This window comes from Onychomys torridus, chromosome 18 (genome assembly GCF_903995425.1).
Source record: "Onychomys torridus chromosome 18, mOncTor1.1, whole genome shotgun sequence".
In the NCBI taxonomy this organism is placed as follows: domain Eukaryota; kingdom Metazoa; phylum Chordata; class Mammalia; order Rodentia; family Cricetidae; genus Onychomys; species Onychomys torridus.
The window spans coordinates 20,344,693-20,370,157 of NC_050460.1; the positions used below are offsets into that span (position 1 = coordinate 20,344,693).

Here is a 25,465-nt window from a genome sequence, read left to right on the forward strand (position 1 = left end):
GACCAGTTGTTGTCATTTACACGACCAGGGGAAATTACAATCATATTACAGCAGCTAGTCAGCTGTAGCTGTTGCTTGAGCCTTGCAGACTTGTAAACACAACCTCTACTTAAAAAAAAAAAAATGATGTCCCGATGTCTCTTCATTTTATTTTCATGTTGGCTTTCAATATTCTGAAATGAGTAGCTAATGCATTTAGGTCTAATCTCAGTGGTGTCGTTCTCATTTGCTGGTAGCTGAAAATTGATGATTTAATATTTGGAGAAGTAGATGAGAAGGAATCACTCACAAAACACAAAGTGTACGCATCTTTAATATATCTAGTATTGTGTTAGAGATGTTAAAAATCGACTGAGCTACTATTGCTGTGGAATACATCCATACTTGCCATTTACCAGTAACTTACCATGACCAGGAATGTGTAAGTACGGAGAGGAATGAAGGAAAAAGATGAGGATATCTGTGTGTTTCATCCTTTAGCTTTTCATGCTCTAATTTTCTTAGTCAGTTGGCTAAGATTAAGACTCAAAAGATACATGTGGAATACATGCACTAGAAGATGATCAAACACCATGTTACTCATATATTTTGTGATTAGAAATAATATAGGTATAAGTAATATATATTACATCTTTCATCTATCTATACACTTCTATCATTTTATCTATCTATCTATCTATCTATCTATCTATCTATCTACCTACCTACCTACCTATCTACCATCTACCTACATCTTTCTATACATTGGTCATTTATCTATTACTGTTTGGTAAAGAACTACCCAGGGGTTGCATTGCCCCCCTGGCACACCACATGTGAGCTGAAGAACTGCTGGGAGGCAGCAGACCCCAGTCTACCCCAGCATCCTGTCCTCACCTTTGCTTTTGGAATGTTGCAAGGGCTGAAGCCAGTCCATACCATCCATTGTCACTTTCTGCATCCCATGTAAGGAGAGGAAGTCGAGCTTTAGGAGCAAAGATCTGCAAGCCTTGCTCAAGCTCAGGTAGTTCCTTGCTGTCATTTCAAGTAGTTCAAATTCCTAGAGTCCTGGCAGAGTACACTTACCAGTGGTGATGAAGCCTTCTCTGAAGCGATGACTATGCCGTGCCCTGAGTCACGCATGGCGCAGAGTTAATTTCATGGAGTCCTATACTAGGATGGCAGTGGTATGAATGGATGAGGAGGAAATGGTTACAACCAACAACCCAAGTTCCTGATGCTGGCCTTTATCCAAAACTCACATCCCTAAACAAATGGGTTTTCTGGAGATAAAATTGTACTATTCTGGTTTAGCTTTCTTATTTATACCAGTATTATCTTTTGTGGCCTTAAAATGGCAGGCATCAGAATAACAATGGGATAAATTTCGCAAACTCTTTGGAGATTTGAACTGCATTTTAACTGGTGGGAAAATGGCCATATGAAACCAACCTGTTTTTGATATATACCTAATCCTAATTAAAGCTTATCAGGGAAGACCTTTGAAAGTAGAATGATATACCTAAAGAATCTTGTCATTCCTAGAAAGTCTTTTGGTGACCTTTCCCAAGTGCATTTTGGGATTGTTAATGTTCCTGTGTGCACTAGTTTTTTATTTTTTTTTTTTATTTTTGCTTTTTTGTTTTGTTTGTTCGTTCTCTAGTTGTCCTGGAGGGTAAGGGTCACCGTAGGCCTCACATGTGGCCCAGCTTGACATGGGGCACTGTGGATGCAGAACATACTCACCATACTGCTTGTATTTGGTATGTCCCGAAATCTGTCCAAAGTTTGAAACTTCTGATTTAGTTCCTGAAACAATTCCATGTGCCTCTTCCTTGTGTGCATGACCTTCTGCAAGAGAGAACAGGGTGGCTCTCATTCCTAATTTGACTCACATGTTCTTTAAAGCTGTTTAATACTAAGGGAACCTAAGTCAGGCAGGAGCCAGTAGTCCCTAAAGACACCACATATGCAAATGGCATGGCCCAGATTCTTTGTCCTGTTCTTATTTCTTTCTGAAAATGATGAAAGGGCTTTTTCTTTCCTCTCACAAGATTATAAAAAAGTAAATTTCTTCTTCTCATGGGTGCATTAAAACATAGCCATCATCCCTGCGTAAGGTTTTCATGCTTTAAAAGTTAAGTCTGTTCTGCAAAAATTGTTGCAGTAATTTAAAAATGTTAAAAATTTGGACTTGATAAAGCACGTGAGTCCTTGATGTTTGCCATGGGAAATATTGCTTCTTTATGTCTTATTTCTATAAACAGTACAAATGGAGCTCACTGTACTAAAGGGGGAACACAGTCCCAGGTCCTGCTATTAATGCTGACTCAGAGCTCTAAAGAGCCTGGAAGATGTGTGGGATCTAAGACCTTGCACTCTCCATGTGGATAACTGCAGAGATTTGCAGAAGGGAAATCTGGCCCACAGGTTTCATATACTTGTTTACCAGATGGTGTAGAATCTTAGCAGTCATAGCTTGGAGCACACATTGTGTGGCCGATGAGCTATTAAAATCACAGGTACATGTATATTAATTCCCTTCTTCCCCAGTTACATGCATTTCTCTCAATTTCATTATAAACCAACAATGGGCTTGTAAGTAAAAATGATCTTGGGGGATTTGGGGCATTTGAATATTTTCCTATTATAAAGCTTTTAAAGGACACTAGTAGCAAAGTCAGAGAATAAACTCTCCATATTTACAAGTGCCATTCTGTGGTGACATTGATTTTCAAAAGTTATGAATCAGCATTTTGGTCATTCTCCAGGACTCTGGTGTCATGTTTAAGAGTTCACAGCATTTTCAAACCTACACATCCGAACACCATTTGCTTATGTGGTTTGAATGAGGCTATTAGATTGATGTTTGGGCTCTGATTTGAACTTTTGGCCCACTGTTTTAGTTAGCAAACTTTTTGGACGTAAGGGTTTGTTGAGAAAAATAAATACATCTTTTGGGGAAAGACTGGTAACACTTCATTTTTTTTTTTTATAGATGCTTACAAAGAGGACAAACGGGGAAAGGACAAACGGAAAGTTAAACTGAATCTTTTAACATATTGCCAAAGCCGATCCTCTCCTCTGCAGACCTGAGTCTCCTAACTCCACGAGTAGTGTCTCGGTAATTCACTGTGAGGCTGATGTGTTTCGCTTTTCCACAGCCCTACGTTCATGTGAGAGAATCCTGCCATTTTAAGTCATGCAGTAGCTAATTTCCATCTTGCTGCTGGAGCTCTAGGACTTGGCTGTTGAAGAATCAGGTGGTTGAGGATGAACACGGCAGCATGACTCATGATAGGGCATGAAACATAGCAAGCAATTACAGCGCCATTAACTTCCCATCAGTCTCAAAGGGAGGACATGAACAGGTTTGCGGGGCTGAGCGAAGAACACCAGGCAAACATAATTTGACTAGTGATGGCTGATGGTGATTTATGAGAGTGAGGATTTGCATAAGCAACTCAGTGGAGGGATTCTGAGGACCATGATAGCTAGCAAAGTAATTCAGTATACCCGGCGCTTGATAGACAAATGGTTCTATGAAGTTCTAGGCACTAAGACACTCATTAAATTATAGCCCTGTGACACACAGAATGTTTAACAAGAAACCACATTTTCATGGCAATGAACATCACCACACAGTCATTTCCTTTTGTGTGGGGTGACGTCACACCACCATCATTTCACCCAGCACATTTCACTGCATCATTTAATGCATTCTTATGAACACCTCACATTGTGCTAAATGCTGGAGTACCACTGATGAAAATAATCTGGCTGAATTACTGTTTCCTATCAGTTCAAAGTCTAACGGAGAAAACCAGAACTAATTTCATTGTAATTCAAATAAATGGAAATTTATAGCTCTGATTAAATTCACAGGGAAAACTATGGGAAATACAAATAAGACAATTGCCAAATCTTCACAAGTTCATACTTAAGTTAAAAATGATTAATTATGATTCTGATGGTCTATAGTATCTCTCTTTTTCTTCTTTTTAGTTTGAATATTCTGATTTCTATCTCTATTTTCAACCATGCTCTTGAATCTCTTCCCCTTAGCAAAACCAATTCCTCCTTAAAGAAAAGCAACACATCCTCCGGGAGTAGCCTGATACCAGAGAACAACATTTTGGCTACAGGCAGGGGATGGTTATGTTTTGCAGGCAGCTCTGTTTATACTTTACCCTGGGAGTTGATTTTACTGTGTTTTGGGTGAGCTCTCTAGTCCCACCTTGTTGGGAATGTCAATCAAATTTGCTACTCTTTCCCAGCCAAGAGCTAAATTAGTCCACATATTTCCAACAGGAATCTTTTTGTTTGTGTGTTTTATTTAAAGTCATGTCATGATTCTTGCAATCAAATACCTTTGTTCTATGAAGAATGTTTAAAAAGCAATGTCTATGTCGAACGTCTCATTGGGAAACTTGATACCTTAACAGATTGGGAGTTTTCTGTATACAGTCTGTTTGAATGAGCAGTATTTGATTCTGAATTTGATGGATTTGATTTTTTTTTAAAAAAAAATTAGATTGGTTGGACACACTAAAAATAGACAGTGAAAAATATAAAGTTATGGTGGCTGCCAATGTTATATAAACAGAGATAATTTTGAAATATTTCACATTGTTCCATGAAAGGTATTCTAATAATAAAGCTAAAATATCCTGCAGTAAATATGGAGGCAAATGGTAATTTAGATGCTGAAATATAGAACCTTCCCTACTTGCAAACATTAGTTGCAAATAGATTCTCTTGCCAGATAATCATTTTGAACTGAAATGGCCACTGTGCCACTGCCAGGAACCACCACAGCAATAATAGCCCACATTCTAGAAGAGCTATCAACTACAGCTGTGGTGAATAGCTCCCGTACCTGACAGCTCAGTTTGGCTTCCCCTGTGTAACTTCTCCTTTGTCATGGTCTCAAGTACGTCTTCCTTCCTTCATCGAGAATGAGAGAGGTTCCCTCAATAAGAATGCTAGCTTTACTAGTGAATGTCGACAGATTTCTATCCAGCGATGTTCTGGGCTGGAAAGTTAGCCACACTTTCAGATTTTACAAAATATTAAGGGTTTCTTCCCCTTACCTGCTTCAGAAACTTTTCATTTGTGGCATTTATACTTTTGATGATCTTAGAGACCTAGGTAGACTTTTTCATGCTTCTAAAGTTTATTGGTCCATTTTTATGACTCTTCCCGGATCCTGGTTAACCTAAGGCTTTGTTCACTTCTTTATTTCTTTTGTGACTTAAATATCCTGTTTCTCAAAGAAATCAATTTCTACGAAAAACTCAATTTATACCTCAGTTTTCTAAAACTCTTAAAATGATGATAAAACTCTAACATGTAATTTCTATGTAAAAACACAAAGTATAGTCTGTTTGGCAATATCTTCAGAACTCAGTTACTTTCATTATATTTCACTGTAAATACTGTACGAGTGTTTTGCAATAAAAATCAGCGAATAGTAATATTCCTTTCCACTCAGATTAATATCATTTCACATTGTTTTGAAAGATTCATAAACCTCTCTCAAGATGACCACCAAGCTGACCACATATATATGCTCTCCCAAGCAGCTTAATCCTTTATTTCTTCTTCATTTTTTATTAAAAACATTTAACAGCAGCAGCAACAACAAACAACAACAACAAAATCTCTTTCAGTGTTGGAAACTTTGTACTTTTATAATTAAAAAATGCAGCCTTTGGAACCCATTAGTTATTGATATTAGAGAAGTCGTGATATGTTATAAAGCACATTCACTATAATTTGGATAGCTTTAAAAAATGAGATTATAAAATGACCTGACATCTTAAGCATGTACTATATCCTAAGAACTCTTGAAGACCCTTAAATCCTTGGAGTATGCTAAGTGTGATAGCTCTGGCCCTGTGGAAATTCCATCAATTTCAAGTTTCATGGCCTGGAACAGGCACTCGGGTCTCCCTGTAGCTGCAGCTTCAGCAATGAGGCAACTTTGTAGGACTATCCTGAAGATTTTACAAATGATGTAAAACATTTAACACTGGAGCACACAGACAGGAGCCACTTAAGAGGAGGCAGCTGGTTTTCTAAAGCCTCCCGGTAACCCTGGTAGGCAGCAGCCATTCCCTCCACTTCGTTGAGTAGGCCTGGGCTGAAGTACAAGGAGGCAGTTTGCTCTAGCAAGTGGTAAGTGAGCTGAGTCTCCAAGTCTGTTGCTGTCTTAGGTATATCTCAGAGATTCAGAAAGCATCCTGCTATACACTGCTCAGGGTTTTAAATGATGGTCTGTTCAGATGGGAGAAAAGAGAGCCAGGAGGGGTTATGCACCTCTGTAGTAGGCCCTCACCCTCTAGATATTGAGCACCTGAAACTGTTTTTGCAGTACTACAATATTTCTAATGCTGGCACTCATGTCCTCCCCCCCCCCACCCCAACTTCCCACCCCCCACCCCTCCCGCTCAGGACAACTCCTAGACAGTGATCTCTTCCTCTGTGCCTCCTCGACACCTAACACACTGTCTGGTAGTTAGTAGATGCTTAGTGAATGCTTACTGAATAAATGAAATGCATGGGGTAGCATAGGCATGTAAGCAAGGAGGCTGCCCGAATCATAGAAAACTACTATAAATGTTATCTTCTCCTCCTATTAAAAACATTTCTCCATTGGAAAGAATGTGTACTTTTAAATTAAATTTTTTTTTTTTACAGATTTATTTATTTATTATGTATACAGTGTTCTATCTGCATATACACCACCATGCCAGGAGGGGGAACCACGGCAAAAGAGGCCACCAGATCTCCTTAGGTGGTTGTGAGCCACCATATGGGTGCTGGGAATTGAACTCAGGACCTCTGGAAGAGCAGCCAGTGCTCTAAATCTCTGAGCCATCTCGCCAGCCCCTTAAAATTATTTTACTATTGTATGCACACATGTGTGTCTGAAGGAGGGTATGTGCTTATGAGTACAGGTGCCTGCTGAGGCCAGAGACATAGAATGCCCCCTGGAGCTACAGGTTGTAGTGAGCCATGGGTGTTGAGCCATCTCTTCAGCCCCAAGGCACCCTGGTGATGATGACTTCAGGCAGGCACCCTGCCTTCTCATTCTCAGTCTGTTGTGCATGCTCACCCCTCCAAAAGTGGTTTGGAGGAACTAACAGTAGATTTGCAATAAACTGGCAATTTTCACTTTCAAATTTAGAAGTGTGAACCACAGAGCTGTGTTTGAACTACAGAGAAAAAGTCTGAATTATAAAGAGAAGATGTACTAGTGTGTATGGACTCTTTAAGCTGATGAGAATTGTTAGGGAATGTCAGAAACTCTCCTAATTCAACTTAGAGTGCAGGACTTAGGGAACCTAAGCTCACATGAATTAGAAACAAGTTCGGTGAATCACCATTTCCAGCCTTACAAATTTTATAGACAGAGATTGCCTGGACAAACCTAGTGATAGGTTTGTTCATTAGTGCTCTGTACATTCATTTCACCTCTCTAGAGTGGCCTTTTGAAAATGATCTTTAGAGAATGTCAATATTCATATTGATAAAAAATATGTATGTTGAAGGGGTTAAGCTTAATTCTCAAAGTCATATTGTGAGAGGCTGGTGATGAAGGGGCCATACCAGGTCAGAGTGGATCAATACATGCACAAGACAGAGCTGGCATCCCCAGGAATTATGCTCATATCTGAGTCCAAATATGTTATAATTTGGATAAGCATGCACTTATGTTTTCACATAAGCTGTACAGAGGGTGTAAACAAAAACAAAAACAAAAACAAATGAGTTGTACATTTTGTCAGTGCCAGTAAGAGTATGCTTGGTTATAAATGCTTCGTTTTAAAACAGTTTAAATTTAAACAATTTAAAGCATATAGAAGACATGGATACAATCTAGGATTAAATTGCTTGAATTACAAGTCCTATTTGCTTAATGGATTGTACCTACTGTAGGAAGTTGGGGACAAAGCAGGAAGGACCTTGTTTTGAATAAGACAGTTCTTTGAAATAGTATGCCTTATATTTAGAAATTAACATAAACCATGTGTTATAGCTTAGCCTTTTTTCTGGTGATATCAAATTATTTTAAATGTCTTTCTCTTATTTAACCACGTGCCCCTAATTCTTCCAATAAAAGTCAAGCCCTGTGAAGAATGGCTTCACTATCCATCATCCTTGTCTGCCCTTACACATTGCTCGTGACCATTAATGAAATTCAGTGAGAAGCACTGATCTGGTTGCTATGTGGGTTTCTCTGAATCTTCAGAGAAATATCCTAAAATACTTTAAAGGATACATGATTCCAGTGGAAGAATGAAACAAGGTTTATGTCTGTGTTTTTGGAAGAGAATATTAAAAACAAACTCTATATATTTTTAAACATGGAAGAGATACTGTTATTCATTACAGTTTTATAACGGTTATTTGTAATTGTGTTTCCAGGAATTCACTGAGGTTTGTCTCCATCAATATAAACAATTTTTAGCTACTTGATTCTTCGAATCACCTTAGGCACCTTCATGCCAGCATCACACTGGAACTCATCCTAACCAGATGTCCATGCTCTTCCTTGGTTCTCTTCCCCATGCATATAAAAATGCAAGCATCTTTGTCCCGCCTTTCCTTTCCACATTTAGTTACAGACCAGACTTCACAGATTCACCCGTCATGGTCAGTTCTTCCCTTCCTTCCTAGGTTAGCCACTTTAACTGATATTTCAACTTCTTGTTTCACCCGATCAATCTATCTCGAATATTACCAACATAGTTCACCTTTAAATTATTTGTCAGATGGTAACAAGTTACTTTCCAGTAGTAAACAGATAAAAAGGCTAAACGAAGTTCAGTCAAACAGGCTTAGCAGTCTTTAGCAGCACGTTAGGTGAAACCCTGTGTGTTTTGTTTCCACTGACCCTTGTTTAAGTGAATTCTGACTCTTGTTTTATGAATGTGCCACACTTCTGCAAGCCTCTGTGCCCTTACTTCCCCCTGGGATTTCAACCTGCTCCTTCCTGCCTTGAGTTTTGTTTGATATGCCGCCCATCTGAGCAATCCAGAGTGGAAACCTTCCAAGTACTACCTCCACAGGTAGTTTGCTTCCTATACTCAAGTATTCCTTAAGTCAAGTATTGTTCAAAAGCTTTTTGTTAAAGCAAACGCCATTGAAAAATCAGCTGTTTAATTTTTAATCATTCATTCCACAAAGAATCGTAACGAGTGTTCACTGTATATCGGGATCTCTGCTAGAAGCTGGAATACAAAATGGAAGACATTTTGTCACATAACATAGAAAGAGCAGTATCATATTTTCTGCATACTTTCCAGAGAGCAAGAATTATTCTTTCTCCACTTTCTAGGTAGTCTACCTTTTGGGCTACTGTTCAGGAATGCAGTGTTATCCTTGAGGCTGTCAGTCTGAAAGGACTTTTCTCCAGCTACAGTAACTAACTATTTGTCGAAGTTATTATTTTTTTATCTTCATACAATAATTAGATCTCAGCAAGACAGTTTTTAATCAAAAGGTGTATTTGATATTTCTCTCCTCCCTTGCTTCACTCCCATCCCTTCCCCCTCTGTTTCTTACTGCCCTCCTATACCATGTGTCTCCCTGTTATGGTCCTTTACTTAGTTTCAAGGTCTATACCTCCACACCCCATTATTATGCATAAAACATTAAAAGTTAGAATGTGCATATAGGAGACAGCATGTTATTTTTTAAAAAATCTTTCTGTGTCTGAGTCACCCCACTTAAATGTGATGTTTTGCAGATCCATCCATTTTATTCCAAATTTCACTTTTTCCTTATGGCTTAATGAAACTCTATTGTGTCTGTTTCCATTATCCATTGTGTTGATGGATACAGAGTCTGGCTTCTTCCTTGCTAATATGAACACTATGACAGTAAACACAGGACATAGAGTGCTTTGGATGTATGCCTAGGAATGCAGAGCTGGGTCATGCTACAGTTCTGTTCTGAATTTTTTTTTGAGAAATCCTCATGTTTTAAAGACAATTCATTAACAAAATATTAAAACTGTATATGATCCTTGGGTAGTGTGTAAAGGCAAAAGTTTGACAGGAAAATGCTTTCAGGAGTCCACAAGGCAGCCTGGAAAGGGTAAAATGTCCAAGGTGATCATTGTATGGTAAAGCTCACTCAGGGAGAAGGGTAGTAGGGACCTTGACATAAAGTCAACTAGTCCAGTCTGAATTTAGAAGACGGGGCAGGGAGGTATTCTATTCATTGACAACCCCAAATCAATCACACATACATGTGTTAGCATCATAAAAATTTTAAAAACAGCCATTTTTGTTTATTTGTTTGTTTTTGACATAAACTCTGTCACATCCCTCTAATTGTATATGTGCTGAAAAGGAGGAACACCAAATGGTCAATAAGGAAAAAGTAATGTTTGAGTGTCCCCTGCCCCTCAAGCTTCAACTGCTCCTTACAATGGCTACAGTGGTTACAGAGCTAAGGAAATCACACAGTTGTGTGTTGCAACTTTTCTCCACTAACATATCTGTGTTAACACTTTGGCTTTATGTGTGGAATACAAGGTACAGCATCTGCTTAGGGAAGCTGTGGGTGGTTGCCATAGAGAGTAGATAGGAAACAAAAATGAACAGTTTCTTTCTAAGTTCTCAGTGACACAGTGTGATTTAACTTGTTTCCAGTTTTGTTCTTACCATGTAACTCTGGCTGGCCTGCAAATTGCTATGTGGTTCAAGGTGGCCTTGAACTCACAAAGATCCACCTCCTGTGTGCTAGGATTTCTTCTCAATGTTTGGTTTTGCTATTACACAGCTTCTTGGTTGTAGTGAGGCTCAATGTTGGGTCTAGATTTTTACCATGTTTTGTCATTGAGGTCTAGTGGGTTAGTTTCTATGTTCGTTCTTCTGTGATAATGTAACAGATAATTACTTTCAGGACTACACACACACACACACACACACACACACACACACACACACACACACTTCCTTTATGTAGTCACAGGAAAGGGGATGCTGTACACAACACATACAAACTGATACAGTTTGATTCTTTATTCTTTTGATACCTAAAGGATTAACACAGTATTAGTTCCTTAAGGGACACAAAAGACTCAAATGTGAAGATTGATAAATAGTTTTGTTTGATTTTTTTAAAACACATTTGGTACTTTTAGTTAAAAATTTAGGTTTCATTGAAATACAGATTTCATGATAGGTGACCACAATGGAGCTGCCTAGATATTTGTGATTTAAGCAATGAAGCTGGATTCTTTATCGTTATTTTGTGGCATACACACTGAGTTACTACTAAACAAAATCATTTTTCTTGGACACCCTTACAGTATGAAAGCATTGTCCACCATTATGACAGATAAAAATCACTAAGTTGTACATTCATATGCGTTGTACATTGTGGGACCACAATATTCACTTACGCAAATGGAAAGATTGAACCAGAATTTTCCGTATTCCGGGAGGCCTCTATAATTTCAGAAATATCAGTTAAGAGTATTGAGCTCTGTCTGTGCATCACAAGGGTACAAATATGTTGGAGAAATTAATCATATATTATACCCAATTATGTCAGCAGGCTATGAATCACATTCAATTATCAAGCTGCATAAGTGCATTTATGTGATATTTAAACATCATTAAGTTTGTGCTGAGCATAAGCTGTGTAGACAGTATTGTTTTAGTGACTTCCAGCACCAATATCCCAGCACCAATATAAATTCAATGAAAAATTGAAAATCTTCATTTTGTTTATATCTGTGAAAAGACATCTACTTAAACACAGGCATACAATGAATCAACACTAGCTATTGGAAAAACTGAGTCTGAATGTACCACAGAGACCCTCAGGGCAGGAATATCAGCGCAACATAGGCAAAGTCTCAGACTAAGCTTTGCTAACTTAGCCAAAGCATCCCCTTGGGATTTCTACAGGTTATCATTGAAGTAAAACTGGGCCAAAATGGCTTAGGTTAAAAAAAAAAATCAAGAAATTGGCATTCCTACCTCTCAATGATCTGGATTGACCGGCTTACTTCCCAAGTTATTACTTCCAACTGTTAGAAAGAGACCTTTGCTTGTCTGGAAAACGTCAGCTGTGCATATCCTTAGAGGAGTAATTAGAACACCAAACCATCTACTTCCAACCATGTATAGAAGAAATATCCTAATTTTAGAACCGTGGTTTACTTAAATAATGATCACACAATGGCAGGACTATGTCCACAGAGCTACACATGGTGCTGTGTTTGAGTAGATATAAATCAATCTTGAGTTAAATAATTAAATCTATGAAGTAATTCAGAGGGACTTACCTCAAAGTCAAGGTCGGAATACCGTGATTTTCTTCTCTGTTTGTTTTTAGAAGAAGGAGAAAAGCAACAAAGTTATATTTAGCCAGGTAAACCAGTGGAAGTCATCATATTCTATGAAAATAATCCTGCTCACTCTTTGGGTTACACCATTTCATTAAGATTATTTTTCTGATTTCAAAAACAGCTACATGTTTTCATTTTCACCCCAAACTTCCAATAAAATGGAAGGCTGGAAAAACACAGATATTTTCCACCTTGAGTTCTAACATCAGCTGCCAGGAAAGCTGCTTCTTAAGCAAAAAAATCCATCTACATTCAGTCTTGAAAGAGATTCTAGTTTAGCAAAAACCACTTTGAAGGCATGGAGGATTAAAAGTTGTATCAGAAAAATAATCTAGGTACTTTGACACCTCTACCAACAGATATTCAGATTATTTTCTAAACAGGCTCTTGCTATGTAGCTCATGCTGGTCTCAGAATTTAGGATTTTCATGCCTCAGCTTTCAGAATGCTGAGACCTCACTTCATATCAAGCAAACCCTGTCTTCCTGTCTGTTTAAGCTCTGAAGTTTCTATGTCAGTCTTGTATAAATTTCTCAGATTTGGATCATCTCCTACCCAAGTCCTTCTTGTTACTAGTTCTTAGGAGCTAGACATTTTTCTTTTAATCCCTATCTGGTCAAACCACAGATATTCCACACCCCAACACAGTGTCTCACAGTCTTTGTCTCTGACTCTAAATCTGTTAAACAACATCCAAATCTTGTTATAGATACACACGCATTGATGAAATAAAGTAATTAGGCAGTGGGCTTGATAAAATCAGGAAATAGGATCAAAACAAAATGAATGCAAGCTCCTGCGAGGATGTGGCTCTTATGATATTAATGTGGGGGTAGGATTTTTAGCATCTGCTCCAGGGAGCCACGGATTCTTAAAATGGATGAGGTATAGAGGGAGAGGTCTGTAAAGTATAAAAAGATGCCTGCATTTTTAGAGTACAAAGGAAACCTCTGCTATGCTTTTTCTTTAAGTGGACATCTCCTCTCCCCCTTTGGAGGTGGTGGGGAAGACACGTAAGGGAGACATGCAAACCTTTTGGGCAGATTGTGTTTTGTTTATCCCTACTCACAGCTCAGTACCCATGACCTTAAAGTCACTAGCTTCTCAGGGTTCAGTCACACTGCAGTCTTATGGCAGCTCTAGTTGCTATTATGACTGTTGCTCGCCAGGAAAGACAAAAAAGCACTCACGAAATGTGATTTTCTGCAGCTACAGCTAAAGTTGTCATTATCAAACCAGCACCTCCTGGGCAGCCTACCCTCAGAACACATGTCAGTAGACAGAAGGACTAAAGGGGGAAACCGGGACAGTTCTGACGGAATCTCGTTGTGGTGAAGCCGCTGAGCATGGGGAATCCAGTTTTGAAGGGATACCGAGGGGAGGGCAGAAAGGGAACGCCTTATTGAAAGAGGAGCTCAAACAGGATGCTTGCTTGTTTCCGCCTTGCCTCCAGCAGCATGCTACCTTCATGCTGGTGAGGCAGGAGTGTGAGAACCCATCTAAACAAATCTGGCTCCGGCACAGCTCTTGGCGGCAGTCTGCAGACTGAATGTCAGGACTTTCGTTCTTCTGTCCTAGGGATGGTTTGTCTTCTTGGCACTGCTGTTCAGCAAGGCATTTTTTTTTTTTTCTATAAATATGTGTGTTAAGCAAAACTCTTTATAATACGGAAAAATCTAAGCATGGAAACATCTAGTTAAAAGCAATTACTATGAAGCATTTGTCATGAGCTTCACAGTACTTCTGAAAATGAAATGGTGGAATCTTAGAAGAGGCTCAGTCAGCTAGAAGGAGAGAGCCTTCTGCTGCATGCACTGAGGGGCTCTCCGTTGCCAAAGGTGAAAACAGCCATATGTTACTGCATTTGTTTTGGATCACAAGGCAGTGCTGCCTAGGAACTGGAGATTTCAGTGCCTACATGCTGAAAAGGCTCCATGTTGTAGGAGCTAGAGGAAAAGATGGGAAGGAACCTGAAGGGCCCTAGCAACAGATTCCAACTCAGAATACCAATGCCATCCATGTCAACACGCAACATGGAAAGAAAAAGGATGCTCCTACAAACAGCGCTCTCTTTCTCATTTCTCTCCTATTTAATTTCATTAAAATTAAATGCAAACAAAGGACATGGCGGGTCTGGCGGTCTGCAAGATTAGATGAAGGCAAGAGCAAATGAATCACACAGATTTTAATCAAGGCCTGGTGGGGTGCAGTGGGGATGGTGACTAAATAAATCAGGGAGATTTAAAGATCAGCTAGTATGGGAAATGTGTCAGGTATTTCAAATCCAAAGGAAATAAATGTGTGTGTGTGGCTATTCACTTCCCCACAATACTGGGTGTTGCAACCTTGTGCATTTTTTTGCCTGATTTTTGTTTTTTGTTTTGTTTTTCGAGACAGGGTTTCTCTGTGTAGCTTTGTGCCTTTCCTGGAACTCACTTTGGAGACCAGGCTAGCCTTGAGATCTGCCTGGCTCTGCCTCCCAAGTGCTGGGATTAAAGGCATGTGCCACCACCACCCAGCCAACCTTGTGCATCTGATAAAGTGATTTCACATTTGAACACGCTAACCTCTCTGTGGAATGGTTGCGAAAGTAGTGTTATTTTACAAATGAATATTACTAACAGCCAGTAGTTTGACCAACTTACCCAGGAGGTAAGCAAGTGAACTGTGGAGAGAACTCAGGTCTGAGTCTAAGCCCATTGTTTTCCATGTCAGGTCTTACTAGCTCACACATGCAGGATAATATTTGACAAACAAGATGCCTGGGACATTTTGTATACTGTTCTGGAACTGAGCAAGAGTCACACTAGATAATCCTGGCAGGCCACAAGTCACAACAGTGGGACTAAGATTCTTTGGAAGCATAAAGCAAGATCAAATGGATTAACTTTTCCAGGCAAATTGTATTTTGAAGAAGAAGAGGAGGAGGAGGAAGAGAAGGAGATAAAGGAAGAGGAAGAAGAGGAGGAGGAGGAGGAGGAGGGGGAGGAAGAAGAAGAAGAAGAAGAAGAAGAAGAAGAAGAAGAAGAAGAAGAAGAAGAAGAAGAAATCAATATGAGGATGCTTATTTCACAGAAAATCTGTGTTGATTAAACAAAAAATGTAATATCATTCCACTAGGCCAATTATGAACAATGCTACAATAGCAAACAGACATGACAATTGCTCCCAAAATGTTCAGTTTATCTTATGTGTGAGACGTTGACACACTGGTAGTATGAGGGGGAAAACTAGGAAAATCCCAACCCATTTTGTTGTTGTGTGTTTCTCCCTTAGGTGCATATATACGCAATGTTTGGCAAAGTCTTTTGAGGCTGACATTAGCTGAGATGGTGACTCACATGTTTACTCCAGTGTTCTTGTGTGCCTTATAAAATGCTTCTGTGAGGCATGAAAGTGGTTAGAGACAGTGTCAGTGTTTGCTTGTTTTGTATGTGTGTTCACTTTGTGTACACATTCCTGTGTGAGTATGCATGTGTATGAAGCTAGAAGACCTCAGGAACCCCTCAGGTACTGTCTGTCCATCCATGTTTTGTTTGTTTCCCACCTTCCCAGTGTTGGGGTTATAAACATGTGACACCGTGCCTGGCTTTGTTTTCAAGTGAGTTCGAGGGGCTGAAATGAAGTTGCCATGCTCACAATGCAAACTCTTTCCTGACTGACCCATGCCCTCAGCTCTGACCATATTTCTAACTATCTGACCATTTATCTAAAGAGAATCAACTAAGTGTTCAAGCCACATGACGTTTTGTTTTACAAATAATTTGATAATTAAAAAATGTTTCACGTAAAATTAAAACAAGCCAATGTGATGCTGTTTTTTATGAAGATACCAATCTTCCCGTCTATGTAGCCTTCATTTCCAAGTAACTTGAAACACACTCTTCTCTCTTATGCAGTTTCATTTTCAAAATCTGCCACTTAGAATTCATCGCAACTGCGTGATGCTCTTAACACTGCATTAAAATTCTTGTCAAAGGCCTCTAATGAGCTCCATTTGGACAAACAGCAAGGTCGATTTTCCACCCTCAGCTCACTGGACTCTCAGAAGCTGTGGAAAGTTAATCACTTCCTCATTAAAGCACTCATCAGCTCTCAGCTTTTCCTTTCCCCTCTTTTTCTTCTTTCATTTACTGTGGCTCCTTTTGAAATCTCCTTTGCTGGCTGTTTCTTATGCCCATTCTTTCTAAATGTAGAGCTCCTGAGATCTGTTGAGTCCTGTGCACTCTCCTGGATTACATGGCTTATCCCTCAGGTTTTAATACCATCTGTCAATGTACAAATATCCTTTTTTACATGGCCTTTCTCATCACAGACAATACTAATAGTCAACCAAGACAAAGGCTTCAAATTGCCCGTCCTTTACACATATCCTTCATCTTCCATATTAAATCCATCATGGGTTGCCTATTTGATCTCTGAAAGGTAATTTTCTGTCCGCTCTTTGCTACCTACATGTTCACCTCTTTGATCCTCTCTTAATTAGCTGCATAGCCTTAGCATTTAGCAGAGGATATGTCACATTAGTTTGCAGCTGCAAAATGATTGGTGAAGTATAGCTAGAGTTTTCCTGCCTGGCCCAGGGTCAGGACAAATCTTTCACCCACCAGTCCGCAGCTGCTCAAACCCAACCAAGTAAACACACAGAGACTTATATTACTTATAAACTGTATGGCCATGGCAAGCTTCTTGCTAACTGTTCTTATATCTTAAATCAACCCCTTTATATTAATCTATAAGTTGCCACGTGGCTGATGGCTTACCAGTATCTTAACATCTTCTCATGGCGGCAGCTGGCAGCATCTCTCTGCCTCCGCCTTCCACTTCCCAGAATTCTCCTCTCTCCTTGTCCCACCTATACTTCCTGCCTGGCTAGTGGCCAATCAGTGTCTTATTTATTAACCAATCAGAGCAATACATTTAACATACAGAACATCCCACAGCAGTGAAGGATTGAAGGAATGTATCCAACAGGCCCAGAATTTCAACTAATCTGGCTTTTGTTTTATTGTTATTGTTTTAAAGAATAACCTGGAAGAATGTGGACAACCAAGTGATCTAAATACACAAAGAAAACCACTCAAAGTGGACTGATTGGCAGCTGAGAGAATCAAAACAGTTTATTAGAAAGGCATACCTTTTACTGATTGAAGAGAGAAATTCTTTAAGATGACTTAAAAGTTGGAAAAAATGTGTCATGGTCTCAGGCTAAGAGAGCCCCTCAGTGCACGTCTGCCTAAAGAGGCCTCCACATGTAACTCTTGTGAAATGATGAATAATTTCTCAGAGGAACTATGTCATTATTTGTGTCACTGAAAATTAAACTGGACAAGACACTAGACAATTCACAGCAAGTAGTGAATTCCACTGACTAATGAATGGCAATATGAATGCTATTAAAAGTTTCTATTACAGGGTGAGGAATGGACTCCCTCACAGGAAGAAAGCTTTGATAACAAATCCATTAAAAATAGCTGTGGCAATGAAGTCTGGGAATAATTAATTTTCTGAAATGGCTTTTATTCAAGCTAATTTTGTTTGTATGCCTGCATAAAAGATAAGATTCTCCAATCCAGGAGCAAAAACAAAGCAATAAAAATGGGAAGAATTTCCTTTTACCAGATCAACATGAGAAAAAAAATACACACACACATATATATATATAAAATGAACCATGGCTTCTGCACATGGTCAGTTTTATCTGGTTTCTGTTTGAGACCATACCTCCTGATGCCTAAGTAAGGCCATATAACATTTTTTCTAAATTCCCAAATATTGACTTAGTAGTGTTCAAGTGTCTTTATAGACATTCAGAGTGTGACACTAATGACATCATCATAATACAGCCTTACATCTGAAGTGCTCCTTCAAATCTTCAAAAGGTTTTTATGTAATATAATCCTTACACCAGCACGAGGTGGTGTAACAGTCACTATGAAGTGACATTATCATTAAAATATTTTACTTTTGATAACCATTATGGGGAGTGCTCTGTATTCTATATCCAGGGGGAAAGCCTAGAATGATATCTCATTCCATCCATTTATAAATGCAGTGAGACTTATCTGAGAATGTATCCAGATAGATGGATACTTTGATATATAGAAGCAGTCAGAGAGACTAGAGTAGCAAAACTTTCTGTATGTAATAACATCATGCTGTTCTGTTCTATCTAAACCTTTTCCATTACGCAAATGTTTTGTTGATAAGTGGCACTTAGGCAAGATTTGACAGGAGAGCAACAGAAATCACTTCTGCATTTACGTTAGAACATATTCCTTAAGAACTCAAGTGATAGGGAGGCTGAGAAGCCACAAAGGGAACTATGAGATGACCAGTGGATTAGCAGAAGAAGCCAACAGACGCTAAGATGGATGGGCAAAGGAAGCCGAGAGCGGGACTTAATCTCAGGAGTGGAGCACAGGGCAGAAGCAGGAAGTGTACGGGAGCACACAGCAAATGGAATGTCAAAAGCAGGAACACAGTAGAGCTCTCTTTAGTTTTTATTTTTCCCTCAAACCCAGACTCTGGCCAGTGCTTCATGCTGGCTGAATCCAGCAAGAAACCAGTGACACACAACCCATGCTAACCCTGAGTGATCAGGGAAAGAGGAAAGAACTGGTCATGACCAGACAGATGTGAGACATGCACAGTCACATGCTATTCAATACATTGTCAGTGATTCAGACTCAGAGCAAATGCTGCCCAACTGTAACTGACATCAATGCATATATGAAATTTCAGAAAAAATAAGCCGATAGGAAGCACTACAATCCAGAGGTTGTGCTGACCTTCCTTTTAAAAATACAATATTTTAATTAATCTTTGAGAAATTCATAAAATGCATTTGTATCATATTCACTCTCCCTAATTCCCCCAGTTCCTCACTCTTCAATCCCTCCCAACTTCATGTCTTCTTCTCTCTTTTATTAGCCCATTGAGTCCTACCCCTATATTTGTGCTACCCCTATACTCACAAGTGTGGGACCATCCCCTGGAGCATGACCAACTTATGAAGGGGGCACATCCTTAAAGAAAACCGACTCTCCAAGCTCCCCCAGAAGTCATAACTCCTCAGCTGGGGCTCAGGGCTTATGAGCCCCTCCACACTGAAATGTTGACTGGTTTGATCATGTGTGGGCAATCACAGCTGCTGTGGATTTATGGGTGTAGCTGTTCTGTAATGTCCAGAACTGACTTGTCTTTTTATAAATAACAATGTACTTACAATTTTTAGGCAATAAGTCAAAAGGACCACCTACTAAAGTTTAAACTAGTGCTTAGGATCATGATCCAGCCTTGTCATTGTTGAATCTTTCTTTGTCCCCTTCCATACACATGTCCACATCATGCACTCGATAAATTCAGTTAACTGAAGGCGAATATTTAGAGTGCTGAAGACCATTTTATCTTCACCCTAAGTGAAGCAGTTAGAGGACATCTTGGGCTAGACCACTTATGACAATTTAATATTACAAGTTTTACATAATTTTACAAAGCTCAAGTTCTAAGAATTTTCAAAGCTGCTTAACAGATTCATTCTGGGAATGACCACAGTTGGGGGCGACACCATGTAACAGAAATAAAGGCACCATGTAATAATGGGCATGGAGAAAATCGGGATACACTTTTGTGCCAAGGAACTCCATGAATGTCTTAAACATTTACGCCCAGTAATTGGGGGTTAGGAGAACAAAGTCCCATGGAAGCTGGAGCCTCTTCTGATGGAGCAGCAGCAGTCCGAGCTGGCCCCTTCCTTTGTTGCCTCTTGCTTACTTGAATACAGGCTTCCACCCACTCACCGCTCTGGTCTCTTTGGCTTTCTTCTTTTGCTACCTCAACTTGTGCATTTGCTTGTGCACTGTTTGCTCAGGACTACTGAATTCTGGGCTATCAACCAGCAGTGCGTGCCCTTCTTGGGCTCCCTGTCACCTCTTCTGGAGGAGAACTCGGGTTAATGTCACAGCTTTACAGTGTATCTATGAATAGGGCATGCAACAGCTTGTCATGTTCTGCTGCACCAGCCTTTCGGGATGAATGTTCCTGCATAGTGAACCTCTTGTTTCATTGGGAGGGGCCGAAGACTTGATAGCTTTATTTCTCAGATACTTGCTCTGTGTCCTTGAACAGATGCCTTCACTTTGAAAATTATAACAACTTATCTAAATGTTGTGAAGATTAATTAATTCATGTTTTTAAGGTGATTTGTGGATCTGCTAATGAAAAGTTCTATATAAATGCTATTTTTTATTATCCACTCTATCATGTATATATTCTCCTTTAGTTGTTCCTTAAAAGATCACCTAAGCAGTTACACTTAAACTCTTTTAAAGAATTAGCAAGGAACTAAATTTTATTCTGAATTTCCTTTCTTTTCAAAATAGAAGCTTTGTGATCTCCAAGTCATTAAAATGTGGATCTTTTGTCATATATATGTATATATAATATTTATGCTTAAAAATAAGGATATGGAAATTTGAAAAAATTAAAAAGCAAATTAATCAATACTTGGAAAATACACTCTATTATTCAAGTACAAAACACCTGCATACTCTCAGCCTCAGTTGGGTTTTAGATGTTAAATGTAAAACATTTCACAGTACCCCAATTATTTTAGTATAATTCCACTGTAATTTAAAAATAGTCATTGAATAGAAAAAAATGTCTACATTATCCTGATTACTTTTGATGTTATATCCTTATGTTTGCTCTTACTCAGTCCCCTTAAGCCCCTTTGCAATTTTGCGTGAACATTTTGCAGCTGATGCTTATGTGGTCATGACTGTAGTAGACATGTTAATATCTGTGATATAAAGTTCTGATGGGGTAACAGTAGCAAGTCTATAAGTTAAGAAAACTGATTTAACTTAGGTATGTGGTACCTATCCAGACAGTTATCCATTTCTTTTAGATTTTCCAGTTTTGTGGAGTACAGGTTTTTGAAGTATGACCTGATGATTCTCTGGATTTCCTCAATGTTTGTTGTTATGTCTCCCTTTTCATTTCTGATTTTGCTAATTTGGATGCTCTCTCTATGCCTTTTGGTTATTTTGGATAAGGGCTTGTCTATCTTGTTGATTTTCTCAAAGAACTAACACTTTGTTTCATTGATTCTTTGTATTGTTCTCTTTGTTTCTATTTTATTGATTTAAGCTCTCAATTTGATTATTTCCTGGCATCTATTCCTCCTGGATGACTTTGCTTCTTCTTGTTCCAGGGCTTTCAGGTGTGCTGTTAAGTCACTAGTGTGAGATTTCTCCAACTTATTTATGTGGGCGTTGAGTGCTATGAATTTCCCTCTTAGCACTGCTTTCATAGTGTCCCATACGTTTGGGTATGTGGTATATTCATTTTTATTGATCTCTAGGAAGTCTTTAATATCATCCTGAATGAGGTAACTCAGAAAGACTCAGAAAGACAAACATGGTATGTACTCATTCATAAGTGAATACTAGATGTAAAGCAAAGGATAATCAAACTGCAACTCACAACTTCAGGGAAGCTATCTAGTAAAGAGGACCCTGAGAAAGACATTAGGGTCACCCAATGACAGAGAAATGGATAAGATCTACATGAGCAAACTGGGGGTGAGGGGGAGAATGGAGGGCAAGGGTCAGGGGAAAGAGAGCTTAGGGGAGCAGGAAGTCCCAGCTGGATCAGGAACAGAGTGGGAGAACAAGGAAAGAGACACCATGATAAATGAAGACCTACCCCATGGGCATAGGAAGAAGCAGAGTCCTAGAGAGGTCCCCAGAAATCCACAAAGATACCCCCACTATAGACTACTGGCAATCGTCGAGAGAGTGCCTGAGCTGACCTACTCTGGTGACTAGATGGCCTAACACCCTAACTGTCATGATAGAACTCTCATCCAGTGACTGATGGAAGCAGGTGCAGAGATCCATGGTCAAGCCCCAAGTGGAGCTCCAGGAGTCCACTCGGCGAGAGAGAGGAGGGATTATATGAGCAAGAGATATCGAGACCATGATTGGAAAAAGAACAGGGACAAATAGCCAAACTAGTAGAAACACATGAACTATGAACCAATAGCTGAGGAGCCCCCATGGAACTGGATCAGGACCTCTGGATAAGTGAGACAGTTGATTAGCTTGAACTGTTTAGGAGGCCCCCAGGCAGTGGGACCAGGACCTGTCCTTGGAGCACAAGATGGCTTTTTGGAACCTAGGGCCTATGCTGAGACAATTTGCTCAGCCTTGGTGTAGGGAGGAGGGGACTGGACCTGCCCCACTGAATCTATCAGGCTGGGCTGACTCCCCAGGGGACACCTTGCCTTGGAGGAGGTGGGAAAGGGGCATGAATTGGGGGGAAGCCTGGGGAGTGGGAGGAGGGAGGACAGGGGAATCTGTGGCTGATATGCAAACTTAAATTCATTATAAAATAAAAATATTAAAAATAATTATTAAAAAAAGAAAACTGAAGCTTTTGTCCAGAGGGCACGACAGCTACTCTAGAACAGAATTTGCTTAGCTGTCCCTATCGACACCTCTGATTCTGAGAACAATCCCTACATGGATTTGTGTTGAAACCCTCTTCTAGTTGAGGTTGATCTAAAACTTAAAACTTTCTTCTGGAGTATATTTATATTCTGGTTTTGGTCTAGAGTTTTCTTATTTTACTTGAAAAAATTAGATCTATCTACATTTCATGATCCATTTTAATTTAGACAAAGTGAAAGGTAGGGCTTTGGGGAATCTAGAAGAGCTACTACTGCCTTTGGGGACTTTTGCATCTTAGAAAAACATTATCAGAATAATTCTGATGGAAAGGCCATTCAACAAATTACAGTGATTTTTGTCTAAATTATGACTTATGCAATAATATAATTCATTAAAATAATTAAATATATGTGATAAATGCATACAAATGCATATATGTGATTTATTTTTATATAAACTACATATCTTAGTCGTGGGTTTATAGCAAGACTTCAGGAAAGATATAGGATACATACAAATCAGTACCAGGGTAATAGGATATGTCATTAGAAAATTAGATATTGGATTCTGTGAATCCTACTTGTTTAATTATAATACAGTGTGAATGATAATAATTGTTAGTAACCCTCTACTTTCTTGGGAAGGAAAAAGATGAGAATGGTATAAATGTTTACTGTTGATGGCCTTGTGCAGGGCAAAGGCCATTGTCAGCTCCTAGTCCTGAGTCTTAGTATGATTAGAATATATACTTTGAATACTTAACAGTTAAAGTCCAATACTTTTAATGGTCACCACTCCATAGGATTAAGAACAAGACATTCATTCTGAATAATACTGATCTGATCTAATAATAATGTTTATAATCAGTGTAATGATACTACCCACAGAAACATTTCAATTTTGTATTAACAGATTGCCTTGTAGAAAAAGATTTAGATTGAGCTTTGAATTTGCAGAATTTGCAGCACCATCCAGTTTTTATTTTATATTGGAAAATGCCCTATCATGTCAGTGAAACCTCAGGAGGACCTGCTGTATTTTCTTTATGAATGTTTCACATGAGTCCCAGTATGAGAGAATTAGGACTGATTAGTATCATTTTAAACACTTTGGACTCTACTTTTTAATAACATCTTGAACCAGGAAATTCCAATGTACCACTAGAAAACCTTTAAGGCCAGAATCTTAACATGCACATATGAGAAACTCTGCCCAAACTAACATGGACCTTCCTAACACCAACTTTACATGAATCAGCCTGTAGGTCCTTCAAATATCAAGTTAACCTCTTAGAACTCTAGTAACCTCTTAGGACTCACCTCTAGAGAACTCATAGATATAGTTGATCCAGTTTCGCTTCTTGACAGCCCTGCATTATCATCCAACTCGGAGGCCATGAAATTCTTCACAGCTGTGCGGGGCTCAAAGGGTAAACTCTGCATATGTTCCTGGGGTGCAAGATGCTGATCTAAGTTCATATTGAACTGGTCCATTACAGGGGGATTCATATTGAATTCAGGATTCACTTTGTAGTGCAATAGCCTTTCATGCGGCAAGGTTTCCATGCCAATATTCATTTTGCTTTCTTCTTTCATTGATGGCTGGGTATTTACAGAACTTCTAGGCATCACAATATAGTCACTTTCCATCATTCTTTCTTGAGGGTGGACTATGTCCATATCGGCCCCTCTTAAATTGTCATCCGTGCATAAGTACACAGTTCTCCGCAATTCAGTGTTCTCTTTTTTCAGACATTGACTGCTCAGCTCATTCATACTCATGGGCATGTGCAGGCCCGTGGGCTGTTGGATGATGACTTTGGAAATGACATTTCCAGGCAATGTGGAATAGCTTAGCCCTTCAGGGTTTGTTCCCTTTTCTTCCTCGTCGTCATTTAGAGAGATCCTGGAGAGTGTTCCTGTTATTGTTGCTGCTCGGCAAGGACCAATATCCTTATGAAGTACTGCAAATTAGACCGTGATAGTTAGTGAAAAGAAAGTATTTCCTTTTATCGCTATATGCTATTATTTATCTTCCTAGGACACACTCTTAATAAAGGAAAAAAAAAGAGTGATCTTTTAACAAATAATTTGTACTTGTTTCTTCATAATCCAGATTACTGAATTCTTATTGATTCTCTGATGCTGGCATAGATCATGAGCATAGAGAAAGCATATTTGAAAGTTGATTAACTGGCTTTCAACAAATCTCAATGTCTTGCCAGGAGAAAAATTCTGTATTAATTTTAAGGCAAAGGGTAGACTGCCAAAGAAAATTTCTCCATCAGTCTGCTTCAAAGCATTTCTCTAAATATACAGTTTTGTTCACACAAACTTGTTACTTTTATATAAGTCTTTCTTTTAAAGTTTTATAGAAATTTTGTTCATTAAAACAGATTCTTGTGGGATGGGTGTGGTGGTGCAAGCCTTTAATCTCAGCATTTGAGAGGTAGAGAATGACAGATCTCTGTGAGTTTGAGGCCAGCCTGGTCTACATGGTGAGTTTCAGGACTGCCAAAGCTATATAGTGAGACTGTCTCAAAACAAAATTATTGTAGGAATCTAACAAAGCAAAGCAACTATTGTAGAAAACTTCATCATGTATAGAACAATTGTTTTTGGAAACATGAAAACTTTCAGACAGGCTAAGTTTT

General features: G+C 39.0%; 1 protein-coding gene across 3 annotated transcripts in view; it reads right to left on the bottom strand.

The window, feature by feature from the left end:
- Nucleotides 1-25,465, bottom strand: part of Adgrb3 (adhesion G protein-coupled receptor B3) — a 725,876-nt gene that overhangs the window by 5,050 nt on the left and 695,361 nt on the right. For 2 of the 3 annotated variants that reach the window (XM_036167755.1, XM_036167754.1), the window contains 3 exons: nt 24,132-24,775; nt 12,293-12,328; nt 1,726-1,830 (listed from right to left, as the gene is read on the bottom strand). In XM_036167755.1, the coding sequence (XP_036023648.1) occupies nt 1,726-1,830; nt 12,293-12,328; nt 24,132-24,775 (785 nt within the window). The remainder of the gene's footprint in view (nt 1-1,725; nt 1,831-12,292; nt 12,329-24,131; nt 24,776-25,465) is intronic. The other variant, XM_036167756.1, reaches the window with a different exon arrangement.